The sequence below is a fragment of the Hibiscus syriacus genome, unplaced genomic scaffold, assembly GCF_006381635.1.
Source record: "Hibiscus syriacus cultivar Baekdansim isolate YM2019G1 unplaced genomic scaffold, ASM638163v2 tig00110458_pilon, whole genome shotgun sequence".
Taxonomy (NCBI): domain Eukaryota; kingdom Viridiplantae; phylum Streptophyta; class Magnoliopsida; order Malvales; family Malvaceae; genus Hibiscus; species Hibiscus syriacus.
In genome coordinates this window covers 1,706,498-1,723,864 of record NW_024062745.1, presented here as the reverse complement: position 1 = coordinate 1,723,864, position 17,367 = coordinate 1,706,498, and the positions used below count along the sequence as shown (strand labels likewise).

At 36.1% G+C, this 17,367-nt stretch overlaps 2 protein-coding genes across 2 annotated transcripts; one reads left to right on the top strand and one right to left on the bottom strand.

Moving 5' to 3' along the window:
• Positions 1-5,681: 5,681 nt before the first annotated feature.
• Positions 5,682-6,658, top strand: LOC120126407 (phosphoprotein ECPP44-like). Its single transcript, XM_039144611.1, has 2 exons — positions 5,682-6,048; positions 6,141-6,658. The coding sequence occupies exons 1-2, from the start codon at positions 5,800-5,802 to the stop codon at positions 6,531-6,533; spliced, it is 642 nt and encodes a 213-aa protein (XP_039000542.1). The 5' UTR covers positions 5,682-5,799; the 3' UTR covers positions 6,534-6,658.
• Positions 6,659-7,762: 1,104 nt separating this feature from the next.
• On the bottom strand, positions 7,763-10,733 carry LOC120126391 (alcohol dehydrogenase-like 7). Its single transcript, XM_039144602.1, has 10 exons — positions 10,580-10,733; positions 10,345-10,481; positions 10,218-10,264; positions 9,619-9,944; positions 9,452-9,534; positions 9,283-9,358; positions 9,086-9,150; positions 8,752-8,847; positions 8,359-8,523; positions 7,763-8,054 (listed from the first exon to the last, which is right to left on the bottom strand). The coding sequence occupies exons 1-10, from the start codon at positions 10,632-10,634 to the stop codon at positions 7,938-7,940; spliced, it is 1,167 nt and encodes a 388-aa protein (XP_039000533.1). The 5' UTR covers positions 10,635-10,733; the 3' UTR covers positions 7,763-7,937.
• Between the last annotated feature and the right edge of the window lie 6,634 nt (positions 10,734-17,367).

Sequence of the window (17,367 nt, the reverse complement as noted above, 5' to 3'; positions counted from 1 at the left end):
TGGCGATACTTCATCCCAGTCACAGTTTAACTCAGCAAGGAATCATCAAGGTGATAGTTTTCGTGGTAGAGGTCGTGGTCGTTTCAATAACTCTAATCGACCTCAGTGTCAGTTGTGTGGCAAATTTGGCCATGTTGTTCAGAAGTGCTATCACAGGTTTGATCGCGAGTATTCTGGGGTGGCTGACTCTTCTGTGTTGAGTAATGATGGGTTAAAACAGTCTCGTAGTATCTCGAGTGATAAGCAACAACCTACTGTTAATATGCATGCATATGGACACTCGATGAATCCTGGTTTTGCTCAGTCTCCTATGTTTTTCTATCATCCTGTTGCTAACTCAGGTTTTCCTGGACTGCAGTCGTTTGGGTCAATACCTTACTGTCAAGGTGGCTATCTGTTCCCTTCACAAGCTCCGTATCCGATGTCAATGCTTCCTACAAATACAGTTTCTGGTGATTCGTCGCTTGGTTCTAAGAAGAATCCTTTTGGCTCTTCAATGCCTTCCTCACCAACAGCTTTTGTCTCCACGGTACCCACTGGAAATGTCTCAACCAATACTGCTGATACGGCTTGGTATCCTGACACAGGAGCAACGCATCATGTCACCAATGATCTGTCGTTTTTTGACTCAGGTACTGCCTACACAGGTAAGAATACACTGCTTATGGGAAATGGAGAGGGTGTTAAGATTTCCCATATAGGACACTCTCTTTTGTTAAGTAACTCGAAACCTTTGGTATTACAAAATATGCTTCATGTGCCGAGTATAAAGAAGAATTTGTTGTCTGTGTCACAGTTTACTCGTGACAACAAGGTATTTATCGAGTTTCATCCGTTTGAGTGTTTTGTGAAGGACACACAGACTCAGGAAGTTCTATTGAAAGGGAGGCTCACGCGTGATGGATTATATCAGTTACTGCCACACACTACTGAAGACTCAAACTGGCAGTTGAATCATGTTTCGAAGACATCTAACTCACTGGATTTGTGGCACAAACGTCTTGGCCATTCCTCGTTAGCTGCTGTTCGAGCTGTAATGAAAGCGTGTAATGTTGTTTCTAATGAAAATAAGTTGTCCCGTGTTTGTACAGCATGCTTACAAAGCAAAGCTCATAAACTACCATTTTGTACATCTTTAACTGAATACAAGAAACCTTTTCAGTTGGTTGTCTCAGATGTATGGGGTCCAGCACCGATTGTTTCTGCTGATGGCTTTGCTTATTATGTTTCTTTTATAGATGTTTACAGTAGGCACACTTGGATCTATCTGCTTAAAAGAAAGTCTGAGGTTATGCAGTGTTTTCTTAGTTTTTTCAAGATGGTTGAAGTTCAATTTGATTCTAAAGTTAAAATTTTACAGACAGATGGAGGTGGAGAGTATCAAGCTCTCAAAGGTTGGTTTCTTGCGAATGGTGTTCAACAAAGAGTCTCGTGTCCGAGTACCTCTGAGCAGAATGGGAAAGCAGAAAGGAAGCACATACATGTTGTGGAAATGGGTTTAGCGTTGCTAGCTGAGGCTGCACTACCCTTGAAGTTCTGGAGTCATGCGTTTCTGTCAGCAGTACACTTGATCAATCGGTTGCCAACTGAAGTGCTGAATGGCAAGTCACCTTTTGAGGTTCTTTACCAACAAACTCCTGATTATTCCATGCTAAAAGTTTTTGGCTGTGCGTGTTTTCCTCTTTTGAGACCGTTTAATCAGCACAAGCTGGATTTCAGGTCGAAACAGTGTGTGTTTCTTGGTTATAGTCCTTCATATAAAGGGTACAAGTGCTTAGATGAAAATGGGAGGATTTTTATCTCACGGCATGTTGTATTTGATGAAGAAGTGTTCCCTTATTCTGAGGGTAAGGCAGCTAATCCGAGTCGTGGTTCCTCGGACAGCATTCTACCTATAGTACAGTCGACTCGAGGGTCAAATCAGGTTGCTGGAGAAGCACCAAATTCAACTTGTGCTTATACACAGAATCCTGGCACACTTGTGGCTGATGCACCACATGTAGTTGGTGCTATAGAAGACAGTACATGTGCAGGTAGTGACTCAATAACACCTGCTGATGAAGCTGATCCAGGATCTAGTGCATCAACCAACCTGAACGGTAATGAGTTCGAATTATGTGAAGAATCACAACCTACTACAGCACAGTGTGATGAAGATCAATGCAATGTTCATCCTATGGTGACCCGAAGCAAGAGTGGAATTTATAAACCCAAAGTTTTTCAAGTGGCTTGTTCAGACAAAGAACCACATACCATTCGGGAAGCCATGAAAAGCTCAGAATGGAAGGCAGCAGCTCAAGCTGAATACGACGCACTAATGAAAAACAACACGTGGACGCTTGTTTCACTGCCGAGTGGTAGGAAACCAGTAAGTTGCAAGTGGATTTTTAAAATTAAGAGAAATGTTGATGGGTCTATAGCAAGGCATAAAGCCAGACTTGTGGCCAAAGGTTTTTTGCAGCAGCCTGGGATTGACTATCATGAAGTTTTCAGCCCTGTGGTCAAGCCAGCAACCGTACGTGTCGTTCTATCCCTTGCGTTGTCAAAAGGATGGTCGCTAAAGCAAGTCGATGTCAACAACGCCTTTCTGAATGGAGTCTTAGCTGAGGAGGTGTATATGGTGCAACCGCCAGGCTATGAGCAGGGTGATGGTAACCTGGTCTGTAAACTCAACAAAGCCATTTATGGACTGAAGCAGGCTCCTCGAGCATGGTTCGAGAAACTCAAAGAATATTTGGAGAATCAACGGTTTGTTTTATCAAGGTCCGATGCCTCGCTGTTTGTTAAGGAGACTGCTGGTACTATCGTGTACTTGCTTGTATATGTAGACGACATCATTGTGACTGGAAGCTGTGACAAAGAAGTTCAGGATGTGATTAACAAGCTCAATAGTCAATTTGCTTTGAAGGATCTAGGGTGTTTGAATTTCTTTTTAGGAATTGAGGTATGTCGATTAGGTGATGAGGTTATTCTCAGTCAGCAAAAGTACATACGAGACCTTTTGCGTAAGAGTGGTTTGGAAGATGCTAAAGGGCTTCCCACTCCTATGGCTACCAGTTGTAAGTTGACTGTTGACGATGGTACACCGGTTAAAGACGCTACTCACTATCGAAGTATAGTTGGTGCATTGCAGTATGTTGTTATCACCCGTCCAGACATTGCCTTTGCGGTGAATAGGGTGTGTCAGTTTATGCAGTCTCCGTGTGATATTCATCTTCAGGCAGTGAAGCGCATACTAAGGTACTTACAGGCCACAGTGGACTTTGGTCTTCGATTTTCAGCATCGTCACGCTTGTCCTTGACAGGGTTTGCTGATGCAAACTGGGGGTCCGATGCAGATGACAGACGTTCGACCTCGGGCTACTGCATCTATTTTGCTGGAAACTTAGTCTCATGGGGCTCTCGCAAACAGCAGGTGGTTGCTCGCTCCACTGCAGAAGCTGAGTATAGGAGTGTTGCGTGTGCTGCTGCTGAGATGGCGTGGCTTGAATCACTCTTAAGTGAGCTACGTGTGACTGTTCATGGCAAGTCTGTTCTATGGTGTGACAACTCGAGTGCTGTTGCAGTCTGTGCTAATCCAATACTTCATTCAAAGTTTAAACATGTTGAACTTGATTTATTTTTTGTTAGGGAGATGGTGGCTGCTGGAAAACTCTCTGTTCAGGAGATTCCTGCTTTTGAGCAAGTGGCTGATGTTTTAACCAAGCCATTGTCTGCTCCCATGTTTCTCAAGCATAGACAGCGGCTGCTTGTGTCTCAAATTCCAGACAAATTTGTGCACTCGCAGGTTGAAGATTGAATAAAGCCTGAGCGAGGTTGAGGTTGTAGTACGGGAAGTGTTAGTGAACGTTTCTCAAGCATTCTTGTTTTTTCTTTAACGTAGGTTGGTGCTTTTTAACAAGGAAGGTTTTGCAGTAGGGGGTATGTTAGTGTATACAACCAGAGAAAGCTGTTTTGGCTCTCACGGTTAGGTTTGTTATAATCAGTTGAGGTTGTTGTAACTGCTAGAGTTTCTAGAATTGCACTTATCTGGTGTATAAATGTAGCTCTCTCTACGTTTGAGAGAGATATGTTTTTGTGAAATAAATCAAGTTTCATAATCTTGCTTTACTGAGATTGTAACATTGTTTGTTGTTCAGAAGAAGGGTGAGTTTATGTATTGATCTAAGTTGATGATATCATTCTAACGGGGGAGTCTAATGCTGCTGTTGAAGCTGCTGTTCAAATGCTGTGGCAGAAGTTTTCATTGAAGGATTTAGGTGAATTACAATATTTTCTAGGATTTGAAGTGGAGCGTTTTCATGGACATTTGTTGTTGAGGCAACGCAAATTTATAACGAAATTATTGGTCAAAACCAATATGCTTGAATCTAATCCAGCGTCGACTCCCATGGTTGCTTATCCAAAATTGTCACGGGATGGTAGTCGTGTTCTTGAAGACCCTAGTGCGTATAGGAGTATAGTTGGAGCTTTGTTGTACTTAACTCGCACCAGACCGGATGTTGCGTTCAGCGTTAATCGTATTGCACAATATATGCAACGTCCATGAGAGGAGCATTGGTTGGCTGTTAAACGCATTTTGTGTTATTTGAAGGGAACGCTGAATCATGGACTAGTGTTTCGTGCAAATGGAAGATCTACTTTTTTTGAAGCATTTGCTGATGCAGGCTGGGCAAGTGACAGCGACGATCGACGATCTGTCACTGGATTTGGAGTGTTCTTGGGACAACATTTGGTGTCATGGTGCTCTCGAAAACAAAGGTCAGTTTTGAGGTCGACCACTAAGGCAGAATATCGTAGAGTGGACTAAATGAACCAAACCAATATAAATAGGCCCATCTTTACAATTTTACTGCCAGCCTAAACTCAACCCTGATAACAAAGCCTCACGTTAAAAGATAGTCCCAAAATAGAAAAATAATGAGACGTGTTCTTTAAAGTCCCTTAACTTACAGTAATTGCATAGTTGGTACTCGCCCTTTTGAATTAATTAACTTATCGCATTTGAATAAATATAAATAAATGATGTCATTGAAGTCGGTATGGATAATTACAAAAACCATAAATGTCCAAACTCATTACAACTTAAAGCTAAAGGCGTGATCTTTTTAAATTACGTCTCCCAACATGATAATGATAAGTGACTAAATTTAAGTCGAGATTAACAAGTGATCAGTGTAAAACGAAGCCGTTTCATCCGCCGCCCCCCTTCCATCTTCAAAATCTCGAACCCTCTTACGTATTCACGACGCCCAACACGTGTCCTAAATCAGTCTCCTCTGCGGGGCCCTCGATACCGACCATCGCATTCCATCCAGGTCCCACCAGAGACAAACTTATCCCAGTGTGTCATGATTTTAGTGGTTACGGAGTTTGACTGTTGTTTTCCCACCAGCGCATCTCATAAAATAGCTTAGATACTCGCTGTCTTCAACAGGCATGTTTACAGACGTCGGGTGGAAAAGCGAGTGAAATACAATCAAGCAGCTTGAGAGAGTGAATTTCTTTAAAACATAATTATACAAAGTTTAACGCAGAGGTCGGTTACACTTTAAGCGATGGCGCTTGATTTGCCAACCCATTTAGCTTCCTTCCGTTCATTTTTTTTTATTACTTAACTGCGTTAGATCCGTGTTCAGTGAGTCGACTGTCTCTTTCCAAGTACTATAAAACCCCATTCTTTCTTCTCCCAGAATCATCAATTTGGCAGCCAACTTTGTATTAAGTGAGAAGTGATCATTAGCCAGCTTCGGTTGATCGTTTATATTTCTTGTGGTTTAGTTTCTGTTTGATCTGAAAATGGCGGAGGAGCATGCCAACAAGGTGGCCGGGTCCGATGAGCAAGGAGCAGTGGAGAGCAAGGACCGAGGGATGTTTGATTTCCTGGGGAAGAAAAAGGAGAAGGCTGAGCCTCAACATGAAGCGGTGGCCACTGAGTTCGACAAAGTCAAGATAGAAGAGACAAAGGCAGAGAAGGAACACAAGGAAGGTGAGAAGAAGCCCAGTCTCCTCGAGAAGCTTCACCGATCGGATAACAGCTCCAGCTCTGTAAGTATTTTCATTGTCTTTAATGTTCAACAAGTTCCCCATATTTGCATATAATATAAATTATAACATGAGTCTATTTTGTAAATGTGCAGTCCAGTGACGAGGAAGAAGGTGAAGGCGGGGAGAAGAAGAAGAAGAAGGAGAAGAAAGGATTGACGGAGAAGATCAAAGAGAAGATCGGTGGAGAAAAGAAAGAAGGTGACACCGCCGTCCCGGTGGAGAAGTGCGATTCGGAAACGACGGAGAAGGGTGTCATGGAAAAGATCAAAGAGAAAATCCCCATGCAACACAAGAAAGATGAAGAGGTTAAAGCGCCGCCCCTAGCTGCTACTGTATCAGCTGAGAAAGTTACGGTGGTGCACCATGAAGAAGAGTTGCAGGAGAAGAAGGGATTTTTGGAGAAAATCAAGGAGAAGATTCCTGGTTACCACACCAAAACTGAGGACGATAAAGTCAAGGAGAAAGAGACCACTGCTTCCCATTAAACACTCGATACTCTATATTTCAATTAAAAAAATGTCTATGGGATTGCTTCTTTTTTGTTTTGCTTACATATTTCATGTTTGTGTTTTGTGTTCTGTTGCAAGTAAAAAAAGTGTGTTACTTTAAATTAAATAATATTATATCTAAGAAATTATTATGTATTTGTTTCTTTTTCATTATTTTGGATTTGTTTGGCAATGGGCATAAATTAGGTTTTATTAGATTTATAAAAATACAACCTTTATAATTAAACCCTATCTATGACCTGTGCTACTTTTTCAATTATTTCTAATAAATTTTCAACATCGTGAATCAATATTTGATTTATTTTAGAGTTTCGGATTAAAGTTTGAGGTTTAGAATTTGAAATTTTAAATAGGTTTTAATTATAAAAAAATAAGTGTTTAATTTATATATGTATTTTTAAATACATTCAGAATTTGAAATTTTTAACTCCATTAAGATGTTACGTTAATATTTTAATTTTAAAGATCGTTAAAAAGATTCGTTAAGCGGCATAAATTTAGAATTTTGAAATTTTTATTTTTAAAAAAAAATCGCCTCCTCTGCTCTCTCTCCCTTTTGTCTTCTCTTCCCTCTCTTTTCATCATTTTAATTTTTATGATGAAACTCAAAAACGGTCGGTCGATCAATCAAATAGCTAAGAATCGACTTTTACAGTCAATTAAACAATCTCGGATATCATGATCAATTAAATAAATTGAATGGATCGAGTATTTTGAATTTTAGGGATTTAAAATTAAGAATTTGGGAATCTAGATTTGTATACGGTTAGGGGTGGTCGTCAACGTATGCCGTTGATAAATGGGTGGCTGGAGATAATCAAAGGTTGAAGTAAATGAAATTAAAATAAGAGATTTTAAAATTTTAGATTTTTTTGGTATTTTAAAAAAATGGAGTTTTTTGAAAATAAAATATTTGTAACTTTTTTAAATAAAAATTTAAAATTATCATATTGTAGTACACGTCATTTAACGATATATTTTAATGGTTGTTAACATCACACTTAAAATGATAACTTATTTGAATGGGTCGAAAAATATTTTAGACACCTATTCGGGAAAAAAACGATATAATTTAGACACTTATTTTATACTTAAACTTTTTATAAATATTAGGATTTTGAATTTTAAGATATATAATTAAAATAAATAAATTTTATACAACCTATACATAAAATAATAATATATTATATATAATTATTTTGGTATAAAGATAACATCTGAATTTAATTTATTGAAAATTAAAATATATAGATAATGTTGCAAACTCAGATACATTTGAAATGTCAAACCCAGATACTTGATGGCATTATAGACGGGGACATGCACGCAAGTAAAAGCCCTGTTATTATGATTGAAAGCATGTATTTATGTGTAAATGACTCATTTATCCATCCATATCACGCATCGGATGCACTTTCCTTCCAGAAGTAATTCAAAGGCTTTGTTGATGTCTTCAAACCTCACCTCATGTGTCACAAATTCATCCACCACTAATTCCTGCAAAACAATATAACCACTTTAAAAAAAAACAACTAACATTAGCATGTAAGGCCGCTTGATGCCCCTCCGAGTACAAATATATGTAGGGTTAGAATCTATTTACACATAAAATTTTCAGTTTTATTTCATTTTAAGATTGTTAAATACGTGGAAATAGACAATTTAGATTATCTCTTTTTCTCTGTAAATATTTTTCCATTTCTTACTATTAATTTATACGATGATCCTACAAAGATATAAAACTCAAAACAATTACATGGTATAAACAGATCTGCCTCATATATATATATATATCATCTACCTTGTCAGTGTAACGTTTTAGCAGAAGTGGGAGATCAGATTTGGGTTTGACTCCTCCATACAAGGAACCAGTGAGGATTTTCCCAGAATGAAGAACTTCATAAGAGCTCAAGTTTAACTGTGCACCTGGCTTGTCCACTCCTAAAACAATAGTCTTTCCCCAACCCTGCAATTGCACACAATGCTTAAGATTGCAGGAACGAAGTTATCTTGCACATATATTTTTCTTGGTAAGAGCAACATTACTACAAGTCCAGCCAGAGATGAAAGAAGGGTAGATTTTAGAACTTCAAACTGATGATAATCTGGGCACATATGCTTTTACAAAAATGTTTACATGCATGTGTAGGGACGGACGAAAGATTTTATACTAGGAGGGACGAAAATGGAATACCTTCCGACAGCTTGCAAAGGCTTCTTGTACCAAGGATGCTATCCCAACACATTCAAAGCAGTAATCTGCACCTCCTCCAGTCATCTCCATGACTACCTGCTCAATGTTAAAATGGAAAGAATAGAAAGGTAAAACCTACACGTTTGTAAATTAATCAGTTACTCATGAAGGTTAAATGTTCCTCAAAATCTGCTTTTTTTGCTGCACATTTTATTTCAAAACAATGATTCACAAAACATTTTTGTTCCGTCAAAACTGCTTGAAATGAACAGAAAACTTCAAAACCAACTGAATTCTAAGGAATAAGCAACAACAACAACAACAACAACAAGACCTGGCTTAGAGATTTGTCCCCGCATTCTTTTGAATTGATAAACTCGGTGACTCCAAATTTTTTTGCTGCGTATATGTGAAAGAAGAAACATCAACCAACAAAAACACACAAAACAAGACATCATTCTCATATACAAGTACTATCAATACTCATGTAAGGAGACTTTGGCTATTTTTTCAAAAAATTAATTTACTCACCAACTTCAAATTTATCTGGGTTCACATCCACTCCTATAATTCTATTTGCACCACATAATTTTGCTCCCTTTGCAACCTGGGAAACAAAGCAGGCTGTGAATCAGTCTTTCAAACTTGCAAACATGTACGGATATCGTATTGCCAGTGAAACATTAGATCGAGATTATACCGCTAGTCCGATCGATCCCAGCCCGAAGATGACAACAGTTGATCCGGCCTCAACATTTGCCGATTTGCAAGCAGCACCAACCCCTTAAAAAGCATAAAGTTTGTGATATTTTTTATCAAACACTTTGTAAACAAGAAATGCCAGCAAGATCTAAGCACCACCATTACCTGTAGCTACACAACAGCCAAAGAGGCATGCCCTATTTGGAGGGATTGAAGGATCAATCTTGACTACATGGCAGACATCGACCACTGTGTACTCGGAGAAACTCGAAATGAATAGGAAATGATATAAAGTCTGTCCCTTAAGGTCAGTGAATCTGCTAGACTCATGTCTAGGCATCCATGGATGGACCTTGAATGGGAATTTTGAACATAAATTGCTCTGTTTGGAACAACAATCATCACATTCTCCACATTCTGATAAGAAAGTTGGAATGACGATATCCCCTGCTGCTACCTCGTCTACATGCTCACCCACACTCTCCACCACACTAAAACATAATGTCCGAGTTGTAAATTGAATGAAAAATGAATTTCTTTCCCAAGAAATGTCAGCATATTACAATATAATCTAAATTTGTATACTCGGAAATAAAGCTGTTATTATTACTATTATATAGAAGATTGTCGATTCCCCCCCCCCCCGGGTTTATATCATAAAGACTGTCTAAATAAAAGTCAAGGTTACGATGTTATCCTAAGAAATAGCAGGAAAATGGAAAATAAGAGAGAGAGAAAAGGTCAAAGAAGAAAATGGGGCTCACCCGACCGCTTCGTGGCCTAGGATTCTGGGGAAACAAGCAGGAGGCACCTTCAAAGAAGAATTAAATTTCAGGTTAGCAAAAAGAAGGGCCAAACTCAACAAAAAAAGAGGCGAGTCCAGAGAGAAACCTTTAGTTTCCAGAACGTGATGTCGCTGTAACAGAGAGATGTGCAGATGATTCGAATTCGAACTTCGTACGGACTCGGAGGAGCCACCATGATTTCCTCTATCACTAAAGGCTCGCCTGCTTCGCGAGAAATTGCAGCTGAAACGCAGGAAGCAACACTCGGTTTCATGCTCTAACAAAGCAAAGCACAAAAGGAAGGAAAAAGAAAAACTGGGAAAAGTTGGTTGAGAGTATACCTTTGCATCGAATTGGTTTTCCGGCTGTTTCACTTGACGATTTGCCGTCCGCCATAGTCTGGGAAATACAAAGGTGATGATTGGTTGGTGAAGACGGAGTACTGTGTAATAACTGGATTGCCCACCTGACAATTTTTATAGGGTCAAAAAGTTTGAAACGAGACGAAATCTTGCCAATTCAAAACGTAGACTTTTAGATTATATTGAATATGTTGATTTATTCCCTTCGCCAATGGTATTTGATGTGGGTACTGGCAAAATTAATTCCAAAAAAAAGGATAACTTTTAATTATTATGATCTGTTTGTTAGACTGTAACTATTTTTTTTTAAAATAATTTATGTAAAATAAATTATTTAAAAATTATTTTACGTAAAATAAATTATATAAAAAAATATGTAAAATGAATTATATTTTATTAGAAAACATTTTTAGATACTATTTTACAGTATTTTGATGACATTGTGTAAATTATTTTCACTTATTGTTTGATACATTATAATTAATTTTATAACAAAATAATTTACATAAAATGAATAAAGTTTTGTTTAGTTAATATTTTCGAAAAAATTTAACATCCTTAATTTTAATTATTACTATTTTATTCACATAATAATAAATTATTATATTAATATTAAATATATAAATTAATATTATTAAAATACTAATAATTAAAATTATGTTATATGGGTATTAATTAATTTAAATATTTACTAAAATTATATTATACGTGTATTAAATATTTTAATATTTTTAATTATTATAATAATTTAGTGCATAGTAATATAATATTAAAAATATTTAATATTATTTAAATTATATTATATGTGTATTAAATATTTTAATTATTAATATTTTTATTAAAATAATATTAAAATCTTAATTTAATATTAAATAAATAAAGTAATATTTTTTGAGTGTTTATACTTAGAAGGAGTAAACTATAGCAGTGACCACCTAACTATAGCCCTTATTTATTTTAACCATCATTTTTGAATTTTTGTCAACCAAACACCCAACTATTTAAATATTTACAATCAGACCACTTGACGTTAATATCTAACGAAAGTTGTCGAAACGGTTTTTTCTTCGGGATTTTAAAAAACACACATTTTTTAATTTATCTTTTGATTTAATTTTTTATAAAAAAGTAATATGATTTTTAAAAAATTTCTCGTTTCGAAAAATTTAAGATTACCTTTTAAAAATAAAAACGTATAGTTCAAGGAGTATCCACCAATATTTGACTATGGTGTAATTGCGGACCCAAAATATATTCTGTCATTTTAAAAATAGTAATTTTTTAAAAAAAATCATTTATTTCAGATATAATACTAAGATTAGTTCTCAATGTTTAATTAATTTTCAATTTCATTTTATTATTTTTCAAAAAAAATATAAAAAAAATGTACACACCTGTAAATGATTGACGTTTGACATTTTTTTGAAAAAAATCGCATTGTACTGAAGAATAATAGCTAGATCAATCATAAACAATATATTATTTTTCAGTTTCGTCTTTATTTTCTTTAATATCAATCTCATTATTTCAAAAATTTCAATTAAGTCATTTTTGTTCTTACTATTCTCCACGTGTATAGAAAAATTAAGGCTTAAGAGTCATATTTGTCCTTGTAGCAGATTAAAAATATAATTTTTCGTCTTTGTCGTATTTTCGAATCAATTTAGTCATCAAAATTGTTTAATTGTATTATTCTATACCCTTCTCATAATTTAAACCCCTAAATTATAAACTATAAGTTAGTGTTTAGATATAATATGCTTATGGTTTAGGGTTTAGAATTATAATTTAGGATTTTAAGTTAGGCGTAGGGTTATAAAATGATACAATCAAGTAATTTTGAAGGCTAAATTGATGCGAATATACGATAAGGGCGAAAGTGATAATTGAGTTTACTATAAGGGTAAAGGTTACTTTTGCCAATACTTAATCCTCGCTATTTTTTTAATGTTTCAATTTGAACCTTAATACTAATCGCATAAAAAACATTGATTCTTTACATGACATAAATTTCAATGGGTTTACTAAACTGTAAAATTACGAAATAAAAAAATCAAAAACAACATAAGGATCAAGATTAACCTACTAGAAATTAAACTCACTATGAATAAATAATTATTTTCTTACTTCTTGAGTATAATTATCAATATTTAATTTATTAATCGATTAATATAAATTGAATATCATAAAAATTTAATATAAAATGACTCTTAAATTAATTCAATCTATCCTCAAATATTAATATTCAAAACTTATGGTACTATGGGAGGATGCAGTCACGGATCTTTATCTGTGTAGGGAGGAACCGACTAAATTGCCCAGTTCTACGAAATCTTCCATCCTGCTCGAAATGGATAAACCTCCCATAATGTACAGCTGGAATTTGCAGATGATGTCAAAGTTACTCGAAGCTAATGTCCAAAATTCCTATATTTGTCTGCTTCTCTTCCCATTTCCACATAATGCTCGTTATGAAGGCAATTTTATATTAAAAACCCTAAAAAATAATTATTTAAAAGAAATAGAGTCTTCTAGAAATTATTTGAAATAATAACTCACAAATCGTTCACATCAGACGACTTCGCAGCTTGTAAACTGCATGTTAAATACTCACGCTCTTCAACACACGAGATACATATGATGTGGGCACACTTTTCAGGTAAGTCAATAAAATAATTAGATAAAATGATATCGCGCATTGCGAAGCATGATGTAACCTTTATGATCTAAAATATCGCGAGATTTATGAGGGACCTCGCTGCCTACAAAGCACGAGGTACTAGGAACAGAATAAATTTCGTGTGTTTTCAACGTAACTCGCATTTTGCAGGACACGAGCTGCATTTAAAACTGTGCTTCCCTAGATGCTAGAAGGGCTATGAATAGGGTCCTCCATTCCTATTTATCATCACACACATCTCTTTCATATATTCAAAGATTTCATATCATGGCGGTGAGTATATTAAGACATGATCGAAGTCACGTATCCGATTATTGGAAGTAAAATGATGAGGTAAATTAATTAATATTATTTTATATTTTTACTATTTATTTATTTAGTTTATTTGTTTTGCTATTTAAATAATTTTTTAATATTTTATATTTCGTATGTATATGAATGTGTATTAGAGTGTCATATAAATCGTGTGACACCGTCCGATGTAGATATTATTGACTAATAATATTTAGCGGGTTTCAGATATATCAGTAGTATAACTCGTGACGGTGTGAAGTTGCATCCTCTACTTATAAATGTGTTGGTGGAAAGATGGAGACCGGAGACACACACGTTTCACGTTTCATTTACTGTCTGGGGAGACAACTATTACCCTGTAAAATGTTGCATTTCATATGGGATTGCCTATTGATGGAGTAGCTATTACTGGTGTTGTCGGTGCCCCTAGAAACTTATGTGAGGTGTTGCTCGGAATTGATCTGCTTGATGATGCACGCGATGGTGGAAAAAATAAAAATTAAATTTTTGGATAAATATTTTTACGAACCTACCCGAGAATGCAGAGCATGAGGTGAAGGAGGTAAATATAAATGTTTTTATCTATGAATATTTATTAATATACTACGAGTTATTGGAGGGTTTAATGCCAAACAAATCTCGAAATAAGGTGCATCTGATGTGGCTGAATCATTTGCAAACTTAGAGTATTCAAGAAATATAAGTTGGGGGTCGACAGTTTTGACATTTTTGTTCCGGAAGCTTTGTAAAGTCGTCGATCAGACGAAAAATGTCATTGGAGGGTGCTTATTGTTGTTGCAGTCGTGGGCCTGAATCTGAAAGCCATTTTTATGCCCGATCCTTAAAACGCATGTCTCATATGAATTTTCATTACTTAAGAGGTAAAAAAATAATTTTTATCTATTTTTTATAATATTACTAACAATAATACAATTCTATTGTATTAATGATAGGTGGACTGATGAAACCTCTCACATCCACTTACCAACACGTCAACTAGACTTCAGAATCTTGATCAATTAGTTTGGACATTAGATAATAAAATATTTTCTTTCGACTTTTAGAATAATTTAATTTATTTGATGTTTTTAGCTAAGAAATTTATGTAATTTTAATTTTATTGTTCATATGGACGTCTTACTGCGATACTGCTATTGTCGATTGTATACCGCATTAGATTCGAGTGACTAATGCGCCCATGTACATTGTGTCAATCCCGCTGATCTTGTATGAGATAGTCAAGTGGCATCCTACCGAGATTGTCCTTCGACAATTTAACTGTGTCCAATCGATTCTGTCATATCTACCTTACTTGGATGAGTTGAATCGATTGACGCGACAAGGGAATATGGAAATTAATTGGGTGGACCATAATGCAGTGTATCTGAATGAGTGGGTCCGAAGATTTGAGAGGACGCCCATGACTCAACCCATCTTTAACCACAGCGTGACATAAGATATGATGCTACATATATTGTTCAATAAGGAGAAAGTGCGAGAATTATATGTTCCTCTAGAGAGTCGTCCACGAACGGGAATGCAATGTGGGGGAGTCAAGGCAGAGAAGAAGACTACAACAAAGTGCATCATCCTCATCGACAACAACACAGGGACCTCCTCAAACACCGCTGACACACACTCGACTCAATCAGCATTTCAGCAAATAGGGCAGTTTTCGAAAGGTTTCCTCATTGACATCTTTGACCAGTTGAATTCACCGCCGACACAATTGGAGGCTAACTTTGGATTCGGTATTGTTGCGCAAACGTAGCCACAGAGCATATTCTACATCGATCCCTATTCTTGTGCTAGTGGTGGATCAATTTCATATGCAGGTGCCAGTCCTGATGATGATTATATTGTTGAAGAGGAAGAGAAACTACAATTACGTCCGCATCAGACTCGTCGTCCACCACGATGTGAAACTGGTGGACATAGGCATTATTAGTTGTTATTTATTTCATTCTTCAAAACTGAAATATTTTTACTAAACTATTTTATTTTGAGTTAATCAAAACATTTTCAGTGAAAATCGGACCCTGGATCCCGCGATATCTATAGTACGTTAGTAAAACCACGCATCTTGCAAAAAGCAATATACTAAGATCTCACAACCTACAACCCGAGTTATTTAGAAATTGCGTCTTGCAGCCCGTGAGGTTCTTGAACGCTAATAAAACAAACGCAATGCAATATTATCGGATAACAACTTAGCTAAAATCTCGATGAGAGAAAGCCTTACTACTTTGGTATATTACGATGTTAAAATGATCGATGATGCATCTCTCGGTGTCATGTTTCAGTTCGCACACATTGTGAGAATAACGCTACCAATGAAGTTAATGTATAACAAGTCGATGAAGGAATTGAAGAAAAATGTCTCACATGCTCGCGGTACAAAATTGTTACCCTTGAAGTATCGACTACCGACGTCATTAGAACCATTAACGTACACAATATACGAAAATGATCATGTTGTGTAAGGTGTCTGCCAATTCTACCGGCTCTTTTAGACTTTTCTACAATGCATTAATGCATTCTGACACTACAAGCCAATTGTTCAAATTGAAGACACTTGGTTATATGGTCGATACTCTCAAATAATGTTATTAATGGTTACACAAGACGGCAACAGAAAACTATTCACATCACCTTCGTAATTATCGAAAAACAAGATATCGACTCTTGAGAATTCTTCCTTACGAACTTACAAACATATGTTCTATCATATGTGATGCATAATAGAGATGATATGATTTGTCTTATTTCTGACAGATGCACTGGTATCAAATACGCACTTTAGCGTATGACCCCCTCTTGCCAACTCCATAATATTTATCACTAGTACTGTTTATGATAAATTATTGCAAACTATTTGTAGAGTTTCAAGAGTCAATATGAGCGTCTAATGGTGCTTTGAATGAGTACGTCTTTCACCCTTTTCGGTTTACCATATCTTTACAAAAATTATTTCAAATTAATTGTTCCACTTTTTATTGATAGTTTACACACAATCTGTACATGAGTTTGAGGACCTGATGGAGGAACTGAGACACATGAATTCTGAGGTCTTCAACTACCTTGCTATAAACCCAAAGGAGAAATAAATTCGATCATTTGATAGAGGTAGACAATATGGTCACATGATAATGAACTTGGCTGAGGTAATAAATTCATCACTAAAGAGAGTGTGTCATTTTCCTATCACGTATGTTGTCATAGTGACATATTATCGACTGACAACCCTTTTCACATTCTTGGAAAGACAAGCAGCTGGCTAGATGGCAGGTGGCCCCCAAATCTATCCAGACCTCCTCTAAAAATTGCAAGCATTCCAACGCGATGAGTGCCATATAATTCTCTCATGGAATGTCATTATTCCATGTATTATAATTTACGAGGCCATTGGAAGACATACAACACAACATATATATGGTTAATTTACGAGAAAAAACATGTGAGTTCAGATTCTTCCAAGCTATCAAATATCAGTGTGTGTGCACCATTGTTGTTGTTTCTTCTATTCGGATACCCTACATAAGATTCGTTGATCGGGTTTACTTATTTGATATTATATTCAAGGTTTATGAATATGAATTACTTTCCATTGGAAATGAATGAGATCCGAATGAAGCTGATGATGAACCTACAATACAGCCATATTATGCACTATTACAAAAAAACCAGTCATCCACGGTCTATTGTGACTGTCAGCGTACCCCATGGCGTAGCAAAAACAAACACGACGGTCGCACCAGCGATCCAAGTACGAAAAACTCATATTTGGGAGGAA